Below are 16,266 nucleotides of genomic sequence, written 5' to 3'. Positions count from 1 at the left end.
TTTTTTTTTTTTTTTTTTTTTTAAACAAAACCATGTTTGGCCCAAAGCATGGTAGAAGAGCATCTGAAACCACAAGAATTTTTTTTTTTAATTGCTACTCAAGAACTCAGATTTAAATAATTTTTGCAATTTAAAAATGCATCTGATCTCATAACTTAATATTTGAAACAGGTACGATATTAAATCCTGAAAAAGCAGAGCTCATAATGAAATCTGTAGAAACAATGGACTACAATTTAATCTCATTTTACCCCAGTTGGTGGACACCTGGAGTAACTCAGACACTTCAAAGCAAGTTTAAATAAAATCAGAATCTAACCATTGCAGAAGTTTTGGTACAAACCTTTGTTTACCGGGTTTCATACTCATTAGTCATGGGAATTATAGGCTAAATCCTGCAGTCCTAAACCAATCATATTGAAGTAAATAGCAATTTAGACTGAATAAGGATAACAGGATTTAAGGATATTTTAACATAGAACAATCACATGACTAATGATCATTGAAGTTGCCTATTATGACCGGAACCAGCATTTAAAAAGGATTAAAATACTAGTTACTTCTGAAAATACGTTGAGGCATGATGAACCCCCATAGCAGTGGTTCCCAAACTTGTTCCGCTGCTTGTGCAGGGAAAGCCCCTGGCGGGGCCGGCCGTTTTGTGTATCTGCCACGTCCACAGGTTCAGCCGATCGCGGCTCCCACTGGTCGCGGTTTGCTGCTCCAGGCCAACACGGCCTGCCCCGCCAGGGGCTTTCCCTGCACAAGCGGTGGAACAAGTTTGGGAACCACTGCCCTATAGTGTTGGTTACTTGAACAATAACTCTCAACTGTGTAAAGGTACTTGTCTATCCACACTAACATATTAAAAGCACAAGGTTAGACACCATATAGAGATGAGTGCTAGTAAAAGAAACTGGCTAGATCATAAAATCAACATCACTGAAGATCACATCCGGCATACAATAGCAAAGGCAAAACTCATTCAGCTCCTGCTGTGTCTAGCTATATTTGTCAGAGTCAATTTCTCCATGCCTGCATCCTACCTTCATCCCATGCACTGATTACAGAGGTCATCTGTTAATTGCAACCTAATTAGGCACTGAACGTTGCTTTTTCCAAGTGTTCACCCGGCTTATACATTCTCACCTGACACGTACATGAGGGAATTTGTCAGTCGAGTAGAAAATCTATAGTAAACTTTTTGGTTATTAATTATACTAAACCAACGTGAATATCACTGAGTGAGTTGTTCTGGGTCACCAGAAAGCATGTCTGCAATTTAGTTATAAGACAAACTTACATAGCATTTTGCAGCTGTGAATCTTAAAGAGTTTATATAAATATTAAGTCTCAGAATACCATGTGAGGAAGGTAAGTATTATACCTCCTTCCATTTATGAGTGAAGCACAGGAGTACAGAGAGGTTAGAGGACTTGATCCTGCTTACATGGCGAGTCAGCGGTGTCCACTATCTGGGGTGGCTCACGACTGAGAGTGCCTATATCTCAGGGAAGACTGTCAAAAACAGGGCAGATACCCTAAACCGGTGCTAGATTCTATCATTAGATTTCACCAACCCAGTAACAAATGTGAACTTCCTGGTTGCATTATCAGTTTTACTATAGAGTCACAGACAGTCCCCTTAGGCTCTCCAGACTCTATCTTGCCACCCAGGTAACCTGGATTTAGTAATAAATGGTCACTTACACCAAAAATCACAAAATATTCTGGCAGATAACCCAAGATGCCTCCTAACCAGACATGCCAAACCCACAAAAAAAGAAAATGCAGAAATTGGACTTGTTTTATGCTTAATTGGCTTGTGAGTAGCTTGTTGGCTAGTAGCTTATTCCCCTTTTTTGGGGGGGGGAGGGGGGATCGGCTCCAGGCAAGCAGGGGCAAGGGGGGCAGAGAGTCAGGGGTGCACAGCGGGCCCACCACAGTCCCAGACTGCATGCCGGGGCGGGATCTAGTCACATAGAATGTTGGGGTTCTTGGGGATTGGCTTGTTTTGGCCTGGTTTGAAATGGGATTAGCTTGATTTTTGGCTTATTCTGAAAATCGGGGTGCTTATTTACCACGTGAAAGTTGGCAATTTAACTGATGCTAATGGAGAAGAAGCCAGCCCATCCTGTCATTGCCAAATCTCTGGATATGGAGAAAGTGTTGAGTTGGTGGAATTAAATGCCTCTTCATCACACTAAATACATGAATAATTAACTGTGTTGCCTGGCTTTTGAAAGTACTGAGCACCTGCACCCAGACCCCTACTGGTATTTCAAGAGTTCTGAGCACCCATCTCCTTTTTCCAATGGTGAATCCTTTCATAGTCCAACATAGTGGCTCTGTAGCTGCATGATGATCTCAGGAAGCCCATGGGTCTGACTGGAGTACACCTCTCTCAAACAGAGAAAGCAGAGCACTGGATCACATAAGCATGCCTCATGCTGTCTGACCTGTGTGACTAGAACTGTCTCTCTCTCTCTCTCCCTGGCCTCCTGTGGTTGTTTAAGGAAGTAGAATGTTCCCAACCAAGAGATGCTGCAATAATTCCAATTTCCAGGAAAATGAACAGAGGAGGAAAAGGCCCTTCAAAGAGTTGCTTGGAAAATCATGACGGAAGTGCCAAAATTGCCGCTGAATTTTGCTTAGGAGGACAAAAACTTAGCAGCTGAACAAATGATAAATAAGATGCTGGCTGCACAGAAAAGCATTTCTACTTCCAATAGGTGAGATATGAGAGAAAACAGTTGGAAAACACCACATAAATCAGCGTAACTGATAATTCCTTCCCATTGCTAGAACCAAAACCAGGAGGACAAAAATGTGTCCATCAGGAAATTAGGACTATCGGCAACTGAAAGAAACAGTAGGCCAGATTCTGATCTCAGTTACACTGGTGCTCCACTGACTGTGATGAGGTATACATACCCCATGCTAGAGCAAGGAGGAGACCTGCCCTGCCCCAGAGAATCCACTCTGTCTGCCAATTGGATCAAGAGAATGTCTGTCTGGATTCAGCAAAGCAGCTACTTGAACAGGAAGAGGAAGTGGTTTGGGGGCTCTCAGAGGAAAGGAGAAAGGAAAAAGAATCCTCTCTCAATCCTGGCCATGAAGAAACTGAGCCAGGGCCTGATGGACCAACCACTGGGTTGCACTCTGCTTGAATAGTCATGCAGATTACACTCAGGGTTGCTGGAACAATTTTTATAGTGGGGGGTGCTGAGAGCCATTGAATCAAACTGTAAACCAGGTATATAATGGAAACCACTTCAAGCCAGGGGGGGCGGCAGCACCCCCAGCACCCATAGTTCCAGCACTTATGATTACACTGTCCAATTTCTTGTTCTGGTCTGTGTATAAGCAGTGGTGAGTGGGAGCCGGTTCGCGGGAACAGGTTGTTAAATTTAGAAGCCCTTTTAGAACCGGTTGTCCCACACGGGACAACTGGTTCTAAAAGGTCTTTTAAATTTAACAACCGGTAAAGCTCCAGCAGCTCTCCGCCCCGCCGGCAGCCCCAGCTCACCTCCGCCTCCTCCCCTCTTCTCCTCCCCCCTCCCCTGCTTCCCGCGAATCAGCTGTTCGCGCGGGAAGCCTGGGAGGGCTGAGAAGCAAGTGGCAGCTTTGTGCAGGTGAGCTGGGGCGAGGGGGGGGGGGGGCGCGAGGAAGGTTCCAGGGAGGCGAGGCGCGGCCCGGCCGAGCGGCCCCAGCCCCACAGCTCCGGCCGACTGGCTCCGGCCCAGCGGCTCCGGCTGTAGCGCCGCCAGCCACCTCCAGGCAGCGCGGTAAGGGAGCAGGGAGGGGGTGTTGGATAGAGGGCAGGGGAGTTCGGGGTGGTCAGAGGGCAGGGAACAGGGGGATTGAATGGGGGCAAGGGTCCCGGGGGACAGTCAGGAAGGAGCAGGGGTTGGATGGGGCGGTGGGAGGCAGTCAGGGGACAGAGAGAAGGGATGGTTGGATGGGGCAGGGGTCCCAGGGGTCTATCAGGAATGAGAGGAGGGGTTGGATGGGCTAGTCAGAGGACAGGGAAGGGGGGAGGACGGGGCCTGCTGACCGGGGGGGCATCAGGGAGGGCGGGGGGTTGGAGGGGGCAGGAGTCCCGGGGGTTAGGGGCGGACTACGACCCCCTCGTGGGGTGAGGAGGAGGGAACCGGTTGTTAAGATTGTGGCAGCTCATCACTGTGTATGAGGACAAAGGGATCTGCTAGGACAAAGGACCCTTCTGAATAACTGCAGCTGAGGAAAGCCTGGTCTCCCCAGAAATCGGCTGGACTCTTAAAAAGACAGCATTGTAATTTGAGGCCAGAGGCTTAAAAGGGGAGTATTACAGTTGGAAGCTGGTGCCATATGAGACAAATATAATTTTCCTTTCTGACAATTTTCCTCCATTTTCTGAACCTGATGCCACAGCTCTGGGTCCATTCTTGTGTAATGGCCACCTCTTGGCTGATACCAGGGAGAAGCATGAGTCTGTATGGGTTGAGCTAAAGATCCAAGCTCAGTAGCTGGAGGCTGTAACAAACCCACATCCTTTGTGGATTGGGCATCCACACTGACCCGAGGGCTACATTTTGCACCATGACCCTTTCAAAGGAAACACTTTTATAAAAATCCCTGGGCATTCTGGCTATTTTTCCATAAACACACCTGATCTTCTCACATAAACGTTTAATTACACACACACACACACACACACACACACACACACACACACACAGCTATATATTTAGAGAAGGCAAGGTCAAAGGAATGCGCCTTCAACTTGGAGTGGAAGGTGGTGAAGTTTGTCTTGATCCTTCGTTCCTTTGGCAGTTTGTCCCACAGTCAAGGAGCAGCCCCTGAGAAATCTGTTTCCTGCACAGATGAGCTTTACCTTTGTAGTAATTTTCATTGTGCCTGAGAAGCAAAGTTGTTGAAAGTCATATGCCATTGAAGATACCCTATAAAGAAATCAAGAGGTGTGGTCTGTTCGCCCAAACCAGCCACTTCTGTTCAGGTAAAAGCATTATTAGCATTGGTAGCCTATTTTAGAGAAATGCATTAGCAATGGGAAGAGCAAGTGCTTTCGTTCTCAAGATATGATCTGCCCATATTATTGGGAAGGTTACTCCTTACGTTGTGTGATACTGTATTGTGGAGCCATGATATTTTTAGTATAATGCCCATCATCACTCAGTGTTATTTCTCCTGTGAATAAAGTACTCAGACATTCTGAGCCACGCCCAGAATGACTGGTCAAATGAAAAGCTGTGTACAATTAATTGGTGCGAGATGCCATAGTAACTTCTTCCAAGCACAACAACAGGGGAATCTGGAATGACAAAGCACGTCAGACATCTGCAGCCCAAATTATACTCAATCCCAACTAGGATGGAAACTCTCATTCATTCCCAGTAAGTGAATAGGAATTGCCATAGTGGTTCATACTAATAATTTCCAGGTGAATTTAGTGCTAGTGAAAAGTTGCAAATGGAAATCTCTGGAGAATTAAATCCTTTATCTTCTACATCAGAAGTTCAGAAAATCCAGTGGCAGTGACAGCTTCCTCACCTCTCCCCTACCAATGTGCATTAATCCTCTCTAAGGTGAGAGGGTAGTTTTGTCTCTAGGATCCAGTCAGTTCTTGCCATCTCCACTGAGAGTGCCGGCAACAATGCCAACTGTAGTGCTGTTTTTCCCAGCCTGGATGTCCATTCACTGGGAATTGGACTGAAACAGCCATATACATTTCACATAGATCATCGCAGCGCCACTAAGCCCACTACTGGTCAGGCTTCATGTGTCCTGCTCTGCACCAGATCCAGAGTATGCACGTCTGCTACTGCCCAGCTACAGCGGCTGGCTCTTCAATTTAATCTATAAAGGCTTATGTGTTTATCTCCAGAGATCCCTGGTTCAACCCCTAGTATCCACCAAGATGGCAGCCATCACACCATCAGATGGTAACAACTTTCAGTTACTATTAACCCAGATTAGATTTGAACTATTAAGATACAAAGGAAAGATTCTATATCTCAATTCCCAAATTATTTAGCCCCTCACAAAGTCATTATCTCTCTCTCACACACACACACACACACAAAATAAAGCAATAGCTCTGAACTCATGTTCTTTGGCATACATAATGTGGATTTATGTTGTACTGGACATAAACAAAGAAGCAATTTTTTTGTTTATTTCAGAATACATATTGCTGTCTAAAGCAAGTGTGAGACAGCAAAAAGCAATGCAGAAACTGACTGAGGCACCAGGAAAATGCCAGTATTGTGTATCTAATGCCTGGTTTAGAATATCTCCTACACAGAGAAAAGCCAACTTCCGGGGGGACCTGTGGTTAAATTCTTTACATGGGTTAATGGGAGTAGGAGCTATATGGCATTCTACTAGTGTACTGCTCTGGACGATCTATTAGTTTCCAGATACTGTAATAAGAAGACTGTTTTGAAAAATCATTTGTAGGGTAGAAAGGTGGTCTGAATGAAAACTGACAGAGTGATGTTCTTCTAAATGTGCAATCAGACAATGAGAAACAATGGATCTGAGAGGTGTGAATTGCCCCCATATCTCTATGGGATATTGACTCTGAACCATAATGACAAATTCATGTCAACATTGTTAACTGCTTCACCTTTTATCACCCAGATGATTTGCATTTTTATTCTGACTGGAGATTTCAAAAGGTAGAGATGAGAGACATATATTAGGGCATTTTATACATCCCTTGAGGCCACACAAAGATTTTACAACAGTATTTTCTCTAGTGCTTTGTCCAGCCTAGTTTTAAGTGTTCTAAGCAATGGAGCCTACACCCTTCTTCTTGAGAAACTTTCTACAGCCTAATAGATCTGTCATCATTAGGCAGCTGTTCCGGTTTTATTTTAGCCTAAATTTCCTTTCTTTATATATACACTTTTGTCCAATTACTCCTAGTTGCCACTTAGGACTCAAAGTGAGCCAACAGAAAAGAGGGAAAAATAAATATGGCTGTCACCAGGGACAGGGAGCCATGATGGGAAGGAGAAAGAGTTAGCAGCAGCTATCAAGGGAAGGAACATGGTCACGAGTAGAGTCCTACCATTTTGACTTCTGGGTACCAGTAAATGACAGAGAAAGGGTTATATTCAACTGTCAAAGCAGGAAAACTGAATCCTAGGGGAAAAAAACCACGCCTCTAAGTTCAAGTAGACAATGGATCAAACTGTCAAGGGAGGCTGCATTTCTGACCTCTCTGAAGATATTCGAGACAAGACTATACAAGAAGCTACTGTGGCTACAACAGGAAGTTATTAAAATTATTTTGTAGTCAACAATTTGGGGGGGGGGGGAGGTAGAGGAAATGGACTATATAACCCAGGAGATTCCTTCCTTTTCCTGGATTTACAAATCTAGTAAAAATCCATGAGAAATGTTAATCACATGTACCATAATCACATGTCAAAAGTGAAATATCTCTACTTGTTTTCCCAAAATCATCCAAAAATTCATCCATGTTATGTTCTAGGTATGGTAATTTATTTAAAAAACCCTCACATTTGAGTCATTTTTCAGTTATATAAATTTGAGCCTTAGGCATTGGAGCAACTGAAAAATAATCTTTTTTTAAAATTACTTCATTCTCAGGAATAAAGTTCAATCCTAGTCAGAACCTGAATGGCAAATTTCAATCAAAAATGGATTTTTACAGCCCAGGTACATAACCTAAAGAATAAAGTTCATGATAAAAATAAACAATACCATAACCTGAAGCAAATTTTCGCAAATGATATAGTACTTTAAGGGAGACTTAGCAAAAGCAGAAAACATATGAATTGTTAACATAATTGGTAATAATTACTGCAAGCAAATGATAGTTACCAATTTAGATCTATAATCCATGAGACAGATGGAGGCTTTGCTGTGAGTGTATGAATCAAGATTGGTCACACTGTTGAACCTGTGATGTAGAAGCAAAAGGATTACAATGTATATGATAAAGATGAACAAAGAAAATATTATACAAGAATAAATTAACTGCAATAAATGGACAAGTTATACTAGGAAAACACTGCTGATTAAGGGCCAGAACCTGCTCTCATTGAAGTTAATGGAAAATTTTCCATTGACTTTAAATAAAACAGGAGCAGAGGCTGAATTGTAGAGTCTCATACAGATATTCAATGAATAGCTATTTAGGGATACCAGTCCATAACATAGATTCATAGATTCTAGGACTGGAAGGGACCTTGAGAGGTCATTGAGTCCAGTCCCCTGCCCTCATGGCAGGACCAAATACTGTCTAGACCATCCCTGATAGACATTTATCTAACCTACTCTTAAATATCTCCAGAGATGGAGATTCCATAACCTCCCTAGGCAATTTATTCCAGTGTTTAACCACCCTGTCAGTTAGGAACTTTTTCCTAATGTCCAACCTAAACCTCCCTTGCTGCAGTTTAAGCCCACTGCTTCTTGTTCTATCCTTAGAGGCTAAGATGAACAAGTTTTCTCCCTCCTCCTTATGACACCCTTTTAAATACCTGAAAACTGCTATCATGTCCCCTCTCAGTCTTCTCTTTTCCAAACTAAACAAACCCAAACATGATTAGAGGGACACAGTCTAGGTTATATAACCAAAAATCTGACCCTCCAGGTAAGTTCTTGACATCTATAAGGGGAATCGTGGTATGTTTCTTGCAGACAGGCAGTGAAACAAATTGAACCAAGAAGACAAAAAACTTGAAATACATCCATATATAAATTTGGTTTTGCACATTATCTGGGTCAAATTCTAATCCATTACCCTGCTACAAGGGCCAAATATAGTAGGACTTGGCAAAAGTGGTTGCTACTCCACTTACAGAAGGTCTAAGTACAAAATAATACTTGAAGTCAATAGTTACAGATTTACACTAGTGGTAGTGAACAGAATTTGGCCCTCTCTTACTTCTAATTAAACATAGAGGCCAAATGTATCTCTGATGGAACTCCCCGGGAGTAAAGGGAAAAACACCATCCCCCCCCATATCCTGTTTGACTTTATACTGTACCGGTGCACTAGGGAAACTGTTTTAACGTGGGGGCAAATTCAGACCTGATGTAAAATGTAATGAATTTGCATCTACTTACTCTTAGGTCTGAATTTATTCCAGTTTGCACACATAGGAGAATTTATTTTCTGATGTTTTAACCTATTTGATGACCGAATTGTATATTTTTATGCTGATAGTTCACCTAGACACAGGTTCTAATTTTGTGTATAATGGGGGCGCATACATATTCCCCATTTTCCTCAAGATGTTTATTAACCAATGTCAAAGGGAACAAGAGGGGATAAATATCTGACATCAGCTGCTCCTGCAATTCCTGGACATGAAGTTAGAAGAAGGAAGGGTTTTCAAAATCTTCCTTCCCCTGCCTACTCATCCTTACTGCATCAAACGTTGCTACAACAAAGCGTTGCTGAAAAATTCATCCTCTTTCAGATCTCTTTAAAAGCAATTTCCAAAATAACATGGTGATTGTCATATTTTTCAGCCTCAGTCTTGACCCGACTCTTCGGAATCTAAATTAGATTTATCTAATCTTAAATTATTGTTTTAGAGAATAAGGAAGTTCTGTGGAGCAGCCTCAAAACGTAAAATACCAGAGTTACTGGCACAGAATGGGAGCTTAAAAACCACTTACTGGCATAGTGGCGTTATTACAAAAGACAGCGCCCCACTTCCCTGAGAGATTGTGATTATGGGAAATAATTTTGACTTCTGCAATAGGAAGCAATGTGCTCCAATTATTGCATGGGAGTCAGGAGACCCGGGTTTTATCAACTCTGCCTACAACCTGCTGTGTGACCTTGGCTGAGTCACTTGCACTCTTGGTGCCTCAGTTTCCCAGCTGTACAACAGGAATAACATTACCTAGGATCTGTTGTGAAGGGCTTTGATTTCCATGGATGAAGTGTTATATGATCGCTGCGTATTCTATCCCCGAGAATTCTCACACTGACTTTTGGGATAAGGCAGTTATGTTACAACAAACATTTAACCCTTCCCTGAAGTTGCTCCCGCTGGTGGGGAGGAAGTGACTAAGCCAGCCTGCTGTGCTCCTTTGTGGGTGTGAGGTGGGAGCAGGGCCAGAATAAAGCAATCCAGAGCCCTACGCACACATGGTATGGACCCCCTCGTGACTAACTCCACTTGTAGTGGTGCTGGCAGGAGGGCCCCACCTATCCCAGAGAAATACAGGCAGCACCATGAGGCCCCTTTCTCTCCCCTAGAAGGAGCAGCAGGGGCCCCTTCCTCACCTAGAGAGGCAGGGGATGGCAGTGGGGATTCTCCCGGTACTTACCCCAGCAGTCAGATTGTATCTACTTGGGTAAGCGGGCAGGGCCTGCTGCATTTTTCTCCTCTTGTCCCAGAGCCCTATTGGCAGTACCTCCCAAAGCAGTGGGTCATGGGATTAATACCCCATTCTGACGTATAGGACAGTTCACACTGTTCAGTTATACTCAGGTCACATTTGAGGGTGTTTCTTCACAATCATGAGGTCTAGAAACTTTCAATTGAAAAAAAATAACACTGAAAACTGAAATTCTGACCTCATCATAAACCCATGCCTAAGGCTCCTGTCACATAAGTGCCTATGCCTTAATCCAGCCTTGGATGGAGGGTATCTTTAAAGGGGCAGACTGCTCCCTACCCAGCAATTTCCGAGGGGTGTGGATCTAGACTGGAGCTATGTTTGTGTGGCAGCTCCTGGACTCAGCTATTGCTGTCATGCCAGCAGTGCAGGAGGACGGTCCTTGTTGTCAGACATGTCGAAAGTAGAAATCATACCTGGAGTTGAATTTTACTTGTTTGCACAGTGAAATATCCAGCTGTTGAATAGATTTTTTATTATTAATTATTATTATTATAATCTAAGATGTATTTGAGTTAGTTTCACAAATATCTCTTTGTAAGAATCCTTTGTATATTTGGAATAGCAATAACTTTTCTTTAGGGGGGTATAATTTGAGAAATTATATTTTTTTTGCTGCACTATCCCAGTCCGATACAGTCACATGTGCTAATCACATTTTTCATCAGCGATGACCACAGAATTCACACAACGTATAAAAAAGTCATTCAGAAATGTGTTTCAAGCAGAGACAAAACCCAAAAATTGCAAAGAATGGACTAATAGGCGATTATTTTTTTATATTTGGAATTATCAGGGGGTTACAACATATGTACTTTCGGCCATCTGATTACTGAAAGGTTGGCTTGTAGGATCATCCCTCAGGACTTTTGCAGAATGTGTCTCTTCTCTAACTAACACAGTAAGGGTTCCAACATCTTTTGCTACAATCTGAGATCTTCATCGTTGAACTGACCTGTAGCATAGCCTGAAAGGCTTTGAACTTGTATGTTCTATTACTAAGTAGTGCAAAGAAACACTATTAAACTCTCACCCCGTGCACTATCATTGGCCCTTCTGACAGGGAATAATCTTGGGTGGAACAGTTGAGAAGAATGGCTGTTTCTAACACTGAACAGTTTGTACTCGAGGGTATGGAAAGATGTTCAGTGTTTATAGTGAACAAGAATCCTCTTAAAATACTACTTCTTCCAGAAGGCATGGAGTTAAACTTTTCACAAAGGCCAATGGGACTTGAGTGCTTTTGAAAATGTTATCCTTGAGCAAAAGGCACGTATTTCAAGAGGCCCATCTCTGTTGACCTGCATTTGAAATCCTATGATGTATTAAATGCTAAAAACAAGAACTAAATCAATCTCTTGCACCACTCTGCATCTCCATGACATGCTAACCCAGTGCTTTTGAGGTGAACTGTTAATTAGTTTCGTCTTCTGAGATTATAAATGCCTCAGGGTGAGGACTGTGTTTTACTCTATGGACTGATCAGCACTAAACACAACAAACACAAACATGCAAGGACAATATAATTATACTCCCCTTTTATATAGACTGGGAAACTGGGGCACAGAGAAATTAAAGGACTTGTTGAACATCATACAGCAAGCCAATGACAAGGTGAGAATAGAAGTCCAGGAGTCCTGACACCTCCCATATTCTATTAGTCCCCAAATATATCATATAATATTCATCCCATATATTTGGGGGGTAAGTCTCTCTGCTTGATGCCAAAGATCAAATATTTCCTGACAGTAGGTGATGACAACTCAACTCAATTACAGTGAATTAAACAAGCTTCCGAAGACATGCATTGAGTACCCTGGGACTCTGTATACATTTTTACAGGGCAGAGTTATAGTTTAATACTGGCTCTTACTAATATTGAGAAATGTCCCAAAATATTTAATACCATAATTTCTAAGCCAGAACTATTTAAAGAAAAACTGATCGACAACCACAACACAACAGCCTACTTCACAACATGAACAATCAATTGACCTGAATGTTATGAGATCCCACCTAAAATGGCAACTGCCCGGCTACTGAGTACACTGCATATTAACAGATAGTATTCTACAAGGACTGTGATGCCTGAAAGAAGGTATGCCTTGGAAGCAGGGGGAGGAACTATGGCTGTGTTACTAAGAACTAAAAGCGCCATGTGGCATCAATTCATCACAATTTAGTACCAATACGTTTTCAAGCAAAGAGTGCAGTACAGCTTTGTGAAGATTACAAGACAAACTTGATTATAAAATTGGATTACCTGCCAATTACATTAATCTGCTTTAAATCATTATTATAAATTGCCCTGGTATAACAGCCTCTTAAAGACAGCGATTACTCCAAGGTCAGGGTAAAAACGTATACTACACTTTACATGGTAATGAGCCTCGATAACCATAAAGAGGAGAAAGGCTTGTTTAATTTCCTGCACATAGAGGTATATAGGTCTGATCTTGTGCCATTGGACTCCAGTGGCAAAACTCCCATTGAATTATAGGATGCAGAATCAGGCCTCTGAGCCTCGGGGGCTGAGCCTCCTCCACTCTTATGGAAGTCAGTGGATTTGAGAACATGTAGCCCTCCCAAGACATGCTCAGTATCTTGCAGAACTGGGCCTTATTTTTTAATTTTCTCCAAAAGAGAACCAGAAGATTTGTTCTAATTTTAGTGTGACATTGCCTTTGATCCTACAGGATAATAATATCAGACATCACATGATGATAACATGCATGAAAAAACTTGAAAAATAGGGGGTTTGTTGCATTTTGATTAAGAGCATGTCTCTAATACAGGTGATTAGCTGGACCGGGTGAGTCAGAAGCTGCACAAGAAAACTGGTAGTTTCTCAGTTCATTTGTGTAGGCCAGTAGATCATGAAGTGAAGCTCCAGTAGCCACCCCATAGTCAAAGCTGAAGTTGCTTCCCATTATAAACCCAGTTTTCTAACTCAGTTGTCTGGAAATGAACAGTTAAGAGATCCATACTCTTCCTCACTCTCTATAAATTCTTCTTCATTCTATCATCCATCCCAGCGTAACTTTCTTCCTTTGTTTAGTTCGGTAATGGAAATATGTTGCTGGATGCCTATTGTTGATTTTTATGTATGTATATTAAATGCAAAGATTTTGAAAGGAATATAGTTTCAGAGTGCATTTAGCCATGGCAGAGTGCCATACATTTTTGATCAAATGGTTGGTAGAATAGAAGAATATTTTTATGAATAGAATTGGAATGATTGATCTGTTTTGTTTTATACAGTGTTCTATTACATGCTGTTGCAGATTAATGTGCATATATAGAGAGTTTACAAGTTTGTATTTTTAACTGTATTGTGTAACGGTAGACATACATATGTTTTGTAGCAAGTAATAATGAATCCTATAGTGCAACAGTGAGAGAAATTCTATTCCTCTCAAACAGAAAAAATGATTTTACGTCTCTTAGTAGTTTGAGGTGTTTCACTTTTGCATTTTTTGAAAATGTTAGGGAGGGGAGTTAAGACTGGACAAGAGGGAAAATCATGTGGCATGACAAAAATTGCTGAATGATTACATAGCAGTGGGAAAGTGGTTAAGTGTTCCCTTAACTGTTTGTTTCCAGACTTTCCAATATCTGGAATTTTTTGAAGTTGCAGAATTTTTGCAGCTTAAGTATATTATTTCAGCCTTCACTCTTTTTTCCATTTCGGAATACACTTTTTTCCATTTCGGAATATAAATACACTTTTTTCTACATCACTTTTGAGTTTTTCCCCTTAATATTATAAGTATTACAGAAAATTATAAATAGTCCAATCCCACAGTCCCTAATCAGGCAAAATTTCCTCTGACTTCAATAGAAATTTTGCTTGCAGTAAGGACTACAGGACTAAATATAGAACTCATCAAGCAATATCTTTAAAAAAAATTACAAAGTCATCCTAGCTGTATTTATTCCAATTCATCAGTCACCATGTCCCAATAGACTCTTTAAAGAATTATTATGTTTTATATATTTAATTCAGTACATTGTATTGTGTTACATTATTCCCAGACTACCCTTTGTTTACGATTTATAACTTCAAAAATGCTCACCTGGGTTTTAAACTTGGCATAGAAATTCTCAGCCCAAAGAATGTGTCATTGACACAATGTATGGTGTTAATCCTTCTGGAACCTACTTTCAATCAGCACCGTAGCACATTGGGATTGATAACAGGGACATCATCCAGGTGTACCAAATCTCAGTGCTTATCCATACACATCACAACATCTCTATAGCATGGGTTAAAACAGAAGCACAAGGCAGTGACATTGGCACCCCTAGATTTCCTTTCATTCCTTCCTTTCCCCATTTTCTCTTTATAACTGTTTCAAATTAAGCAAATTAATTTAAAAATGGGGGGAAATCAGGTATACAGTAGAAGGCAAGTAAGCAAGGAAAGTCAGAGTTAGAGCAGACACTCTTTTAATTCATCCTTCATTCAGCCCCAAATGGTGCATCTCTCTCTCTCTCACACACACACACACACACACACACACACACACACACACACACACAATAATGCTGCACAATTCCAAGACCTGGCACCATATAGGAGGTTTCTAAACTGCCTTTCCTTTTGATAAAATAACTCAGACTTTACTCTTAATCCTCTACTCTACACTCTAGTATTTGTTAGTTGTTGCATTATTAGTAGAACATTTTCCCCATATCAAGATAACGCCTTCTTTTATAGGAATGGGGCAGTCTCCATATACATGTAATACCGTGATTGCTTTTCTGCTAGGAAAGCATCTAAGTACAGTGTGGGCACTACCAGACATAAGTAATAATAGTACCTAACGGAAGGGGAAATACAGAGGGTCTGTGTTAAATTAAAAATAGCCCCTAGGAAGAGAGAGCAAGGAGACTAGATAACATCCTTTAAGAACTCTGGAAGTTAAATCACACTCTTCTTTTCAGCTCTGTTGGCAATAAATACAGCGGCTGCCAGGAGTCACTGGGTTTTTTTGGCCATTCGGTTCAGAAAAGGGGCAGTTTTAGCAAACAGCGCGTTGGCTGCAGTTCTGTTCTCCAGGGTCCCAGCATCTCCTGCAGCAGAGAGCCCCTGGGGGCTTCGCACTCTGCGGTTCTGCTGGCGGGCGGTGGCAGCTTTGGAAGCGTCTCGCGGGTTGTTGTTTCTCAGGGGCCGGTGTCCCAGGTTTGAAATACACCCAGCACCTCCATGCCATGCCCGAGCCCGCTGGGCAATCAGCGCCCTCCTGACCATGCCAGGCTGCCTGTAGGGCTGGGAGCTGCCTGGGGGAAAGAGGGGGGATCCAGCCTCGTCTCGCCCCGGGTCTGCGCCCAGAGGAGCGGACGGGATTCTCCAGCACGGGCACCTGCTGCCCGGCGCCCCACGCTTCGGAGGGGCCGGGGAAAGTTGGAGCAGCCCGGCCAGCCGCGATCGCTCTTACCTTGGGCGCAGCCTGAGACAGCGCCGGCTGCAGAGGGCGGGCTAGGGGGCAGGAGCACAGGGACCCGGCGGGGCGGAGGCACCAGCCCGAGCCGTGCAGGGCTCCCCGGGGCTGCGCGCAGCTGAGCAGAGCAGAGCAGAGCAGAGGTTCTCGGCGGCTCCAGCCCGGGCCAAGAGCGGGAGCACCTGGGACGGCCCTAAGGGCGGAGCTAGGGGCGCTGGAGGCTGCTGCAGCCGCCTGCCCTCCCCGCTGTGTGCTGGGCGCTGAGCGGCTGCTCGGTCCCCGCGCGGAGCCGTCACCTGCGCTGCTGCGGGAAACCCAGCCCGAGGGCAGCCCGCAGGTACAGGAAGGGCCAGACTGCGCTCCGCCGCACCTGTGTGCACACACCCTGGTAACAGCCATGCTACACCTGTGCGCACACACATCC

General features: G+C 43.1%; 1 protein-coding gene across 3 annotated transcripts in view; it reads right to left on the bottom strand.

Annotated features, from left to right (window-relative positions):
- RAB3B (RAB3B, member RAS oncogene family) overlaps positions 1-16,002 on the bottom strand; it is a 148,586-nt gene extending 132,584 nt beyond the window's left edge. The window contains exons 1-3 of one of the 3 annotated variants that reach the window (XM_034780023.1): positions 15,840-16,002; positions 14,475-14,654; positions 7,858-7,936 (exon numbers count right to left, since the gene is read on the bottom strand). In XM_034780023.1, the coding sequence (XP_034635914.1) occupies positions 7,858-7,936; positions 14,475-14,494 (99 nt within the window). In that variant the 5' untranslated portion in view covers positions 14,495-14,654; positions 15,840-16,002. The remainder of the gene's footprint in view (positions 1-7,857; positions 7,937-14,474; positions 14,655-15,839) is intronic. The other 2 variants (XM_034780024.1, XM_034780026.1) reach the window with 2 other exon arrangements.
- Positions 16,003-16,266: the final 264 nt, after the last annotated feature.

The sequence above is a fragment of the Trachemys scripta genome, chromosome 8 (assembly GCF_013100865.1).
Source record: "Trachemys scripta elegans isolate TJP31775 chromosome 8, CAS_Tse_1.0, whole genome shotgun sequence".
Taxonomy (NCBI): domain Eukaryota; kingdom Metazoa; phylum Chordata; order Testudines; family Emydidae; genus Trachemys; species Trachemys scripta.
The sequence above is the reverse complement of the archived record's forward strand: the minus strand, read 5'-3'. Positions and strand labels throughout refer to the sequence as shown.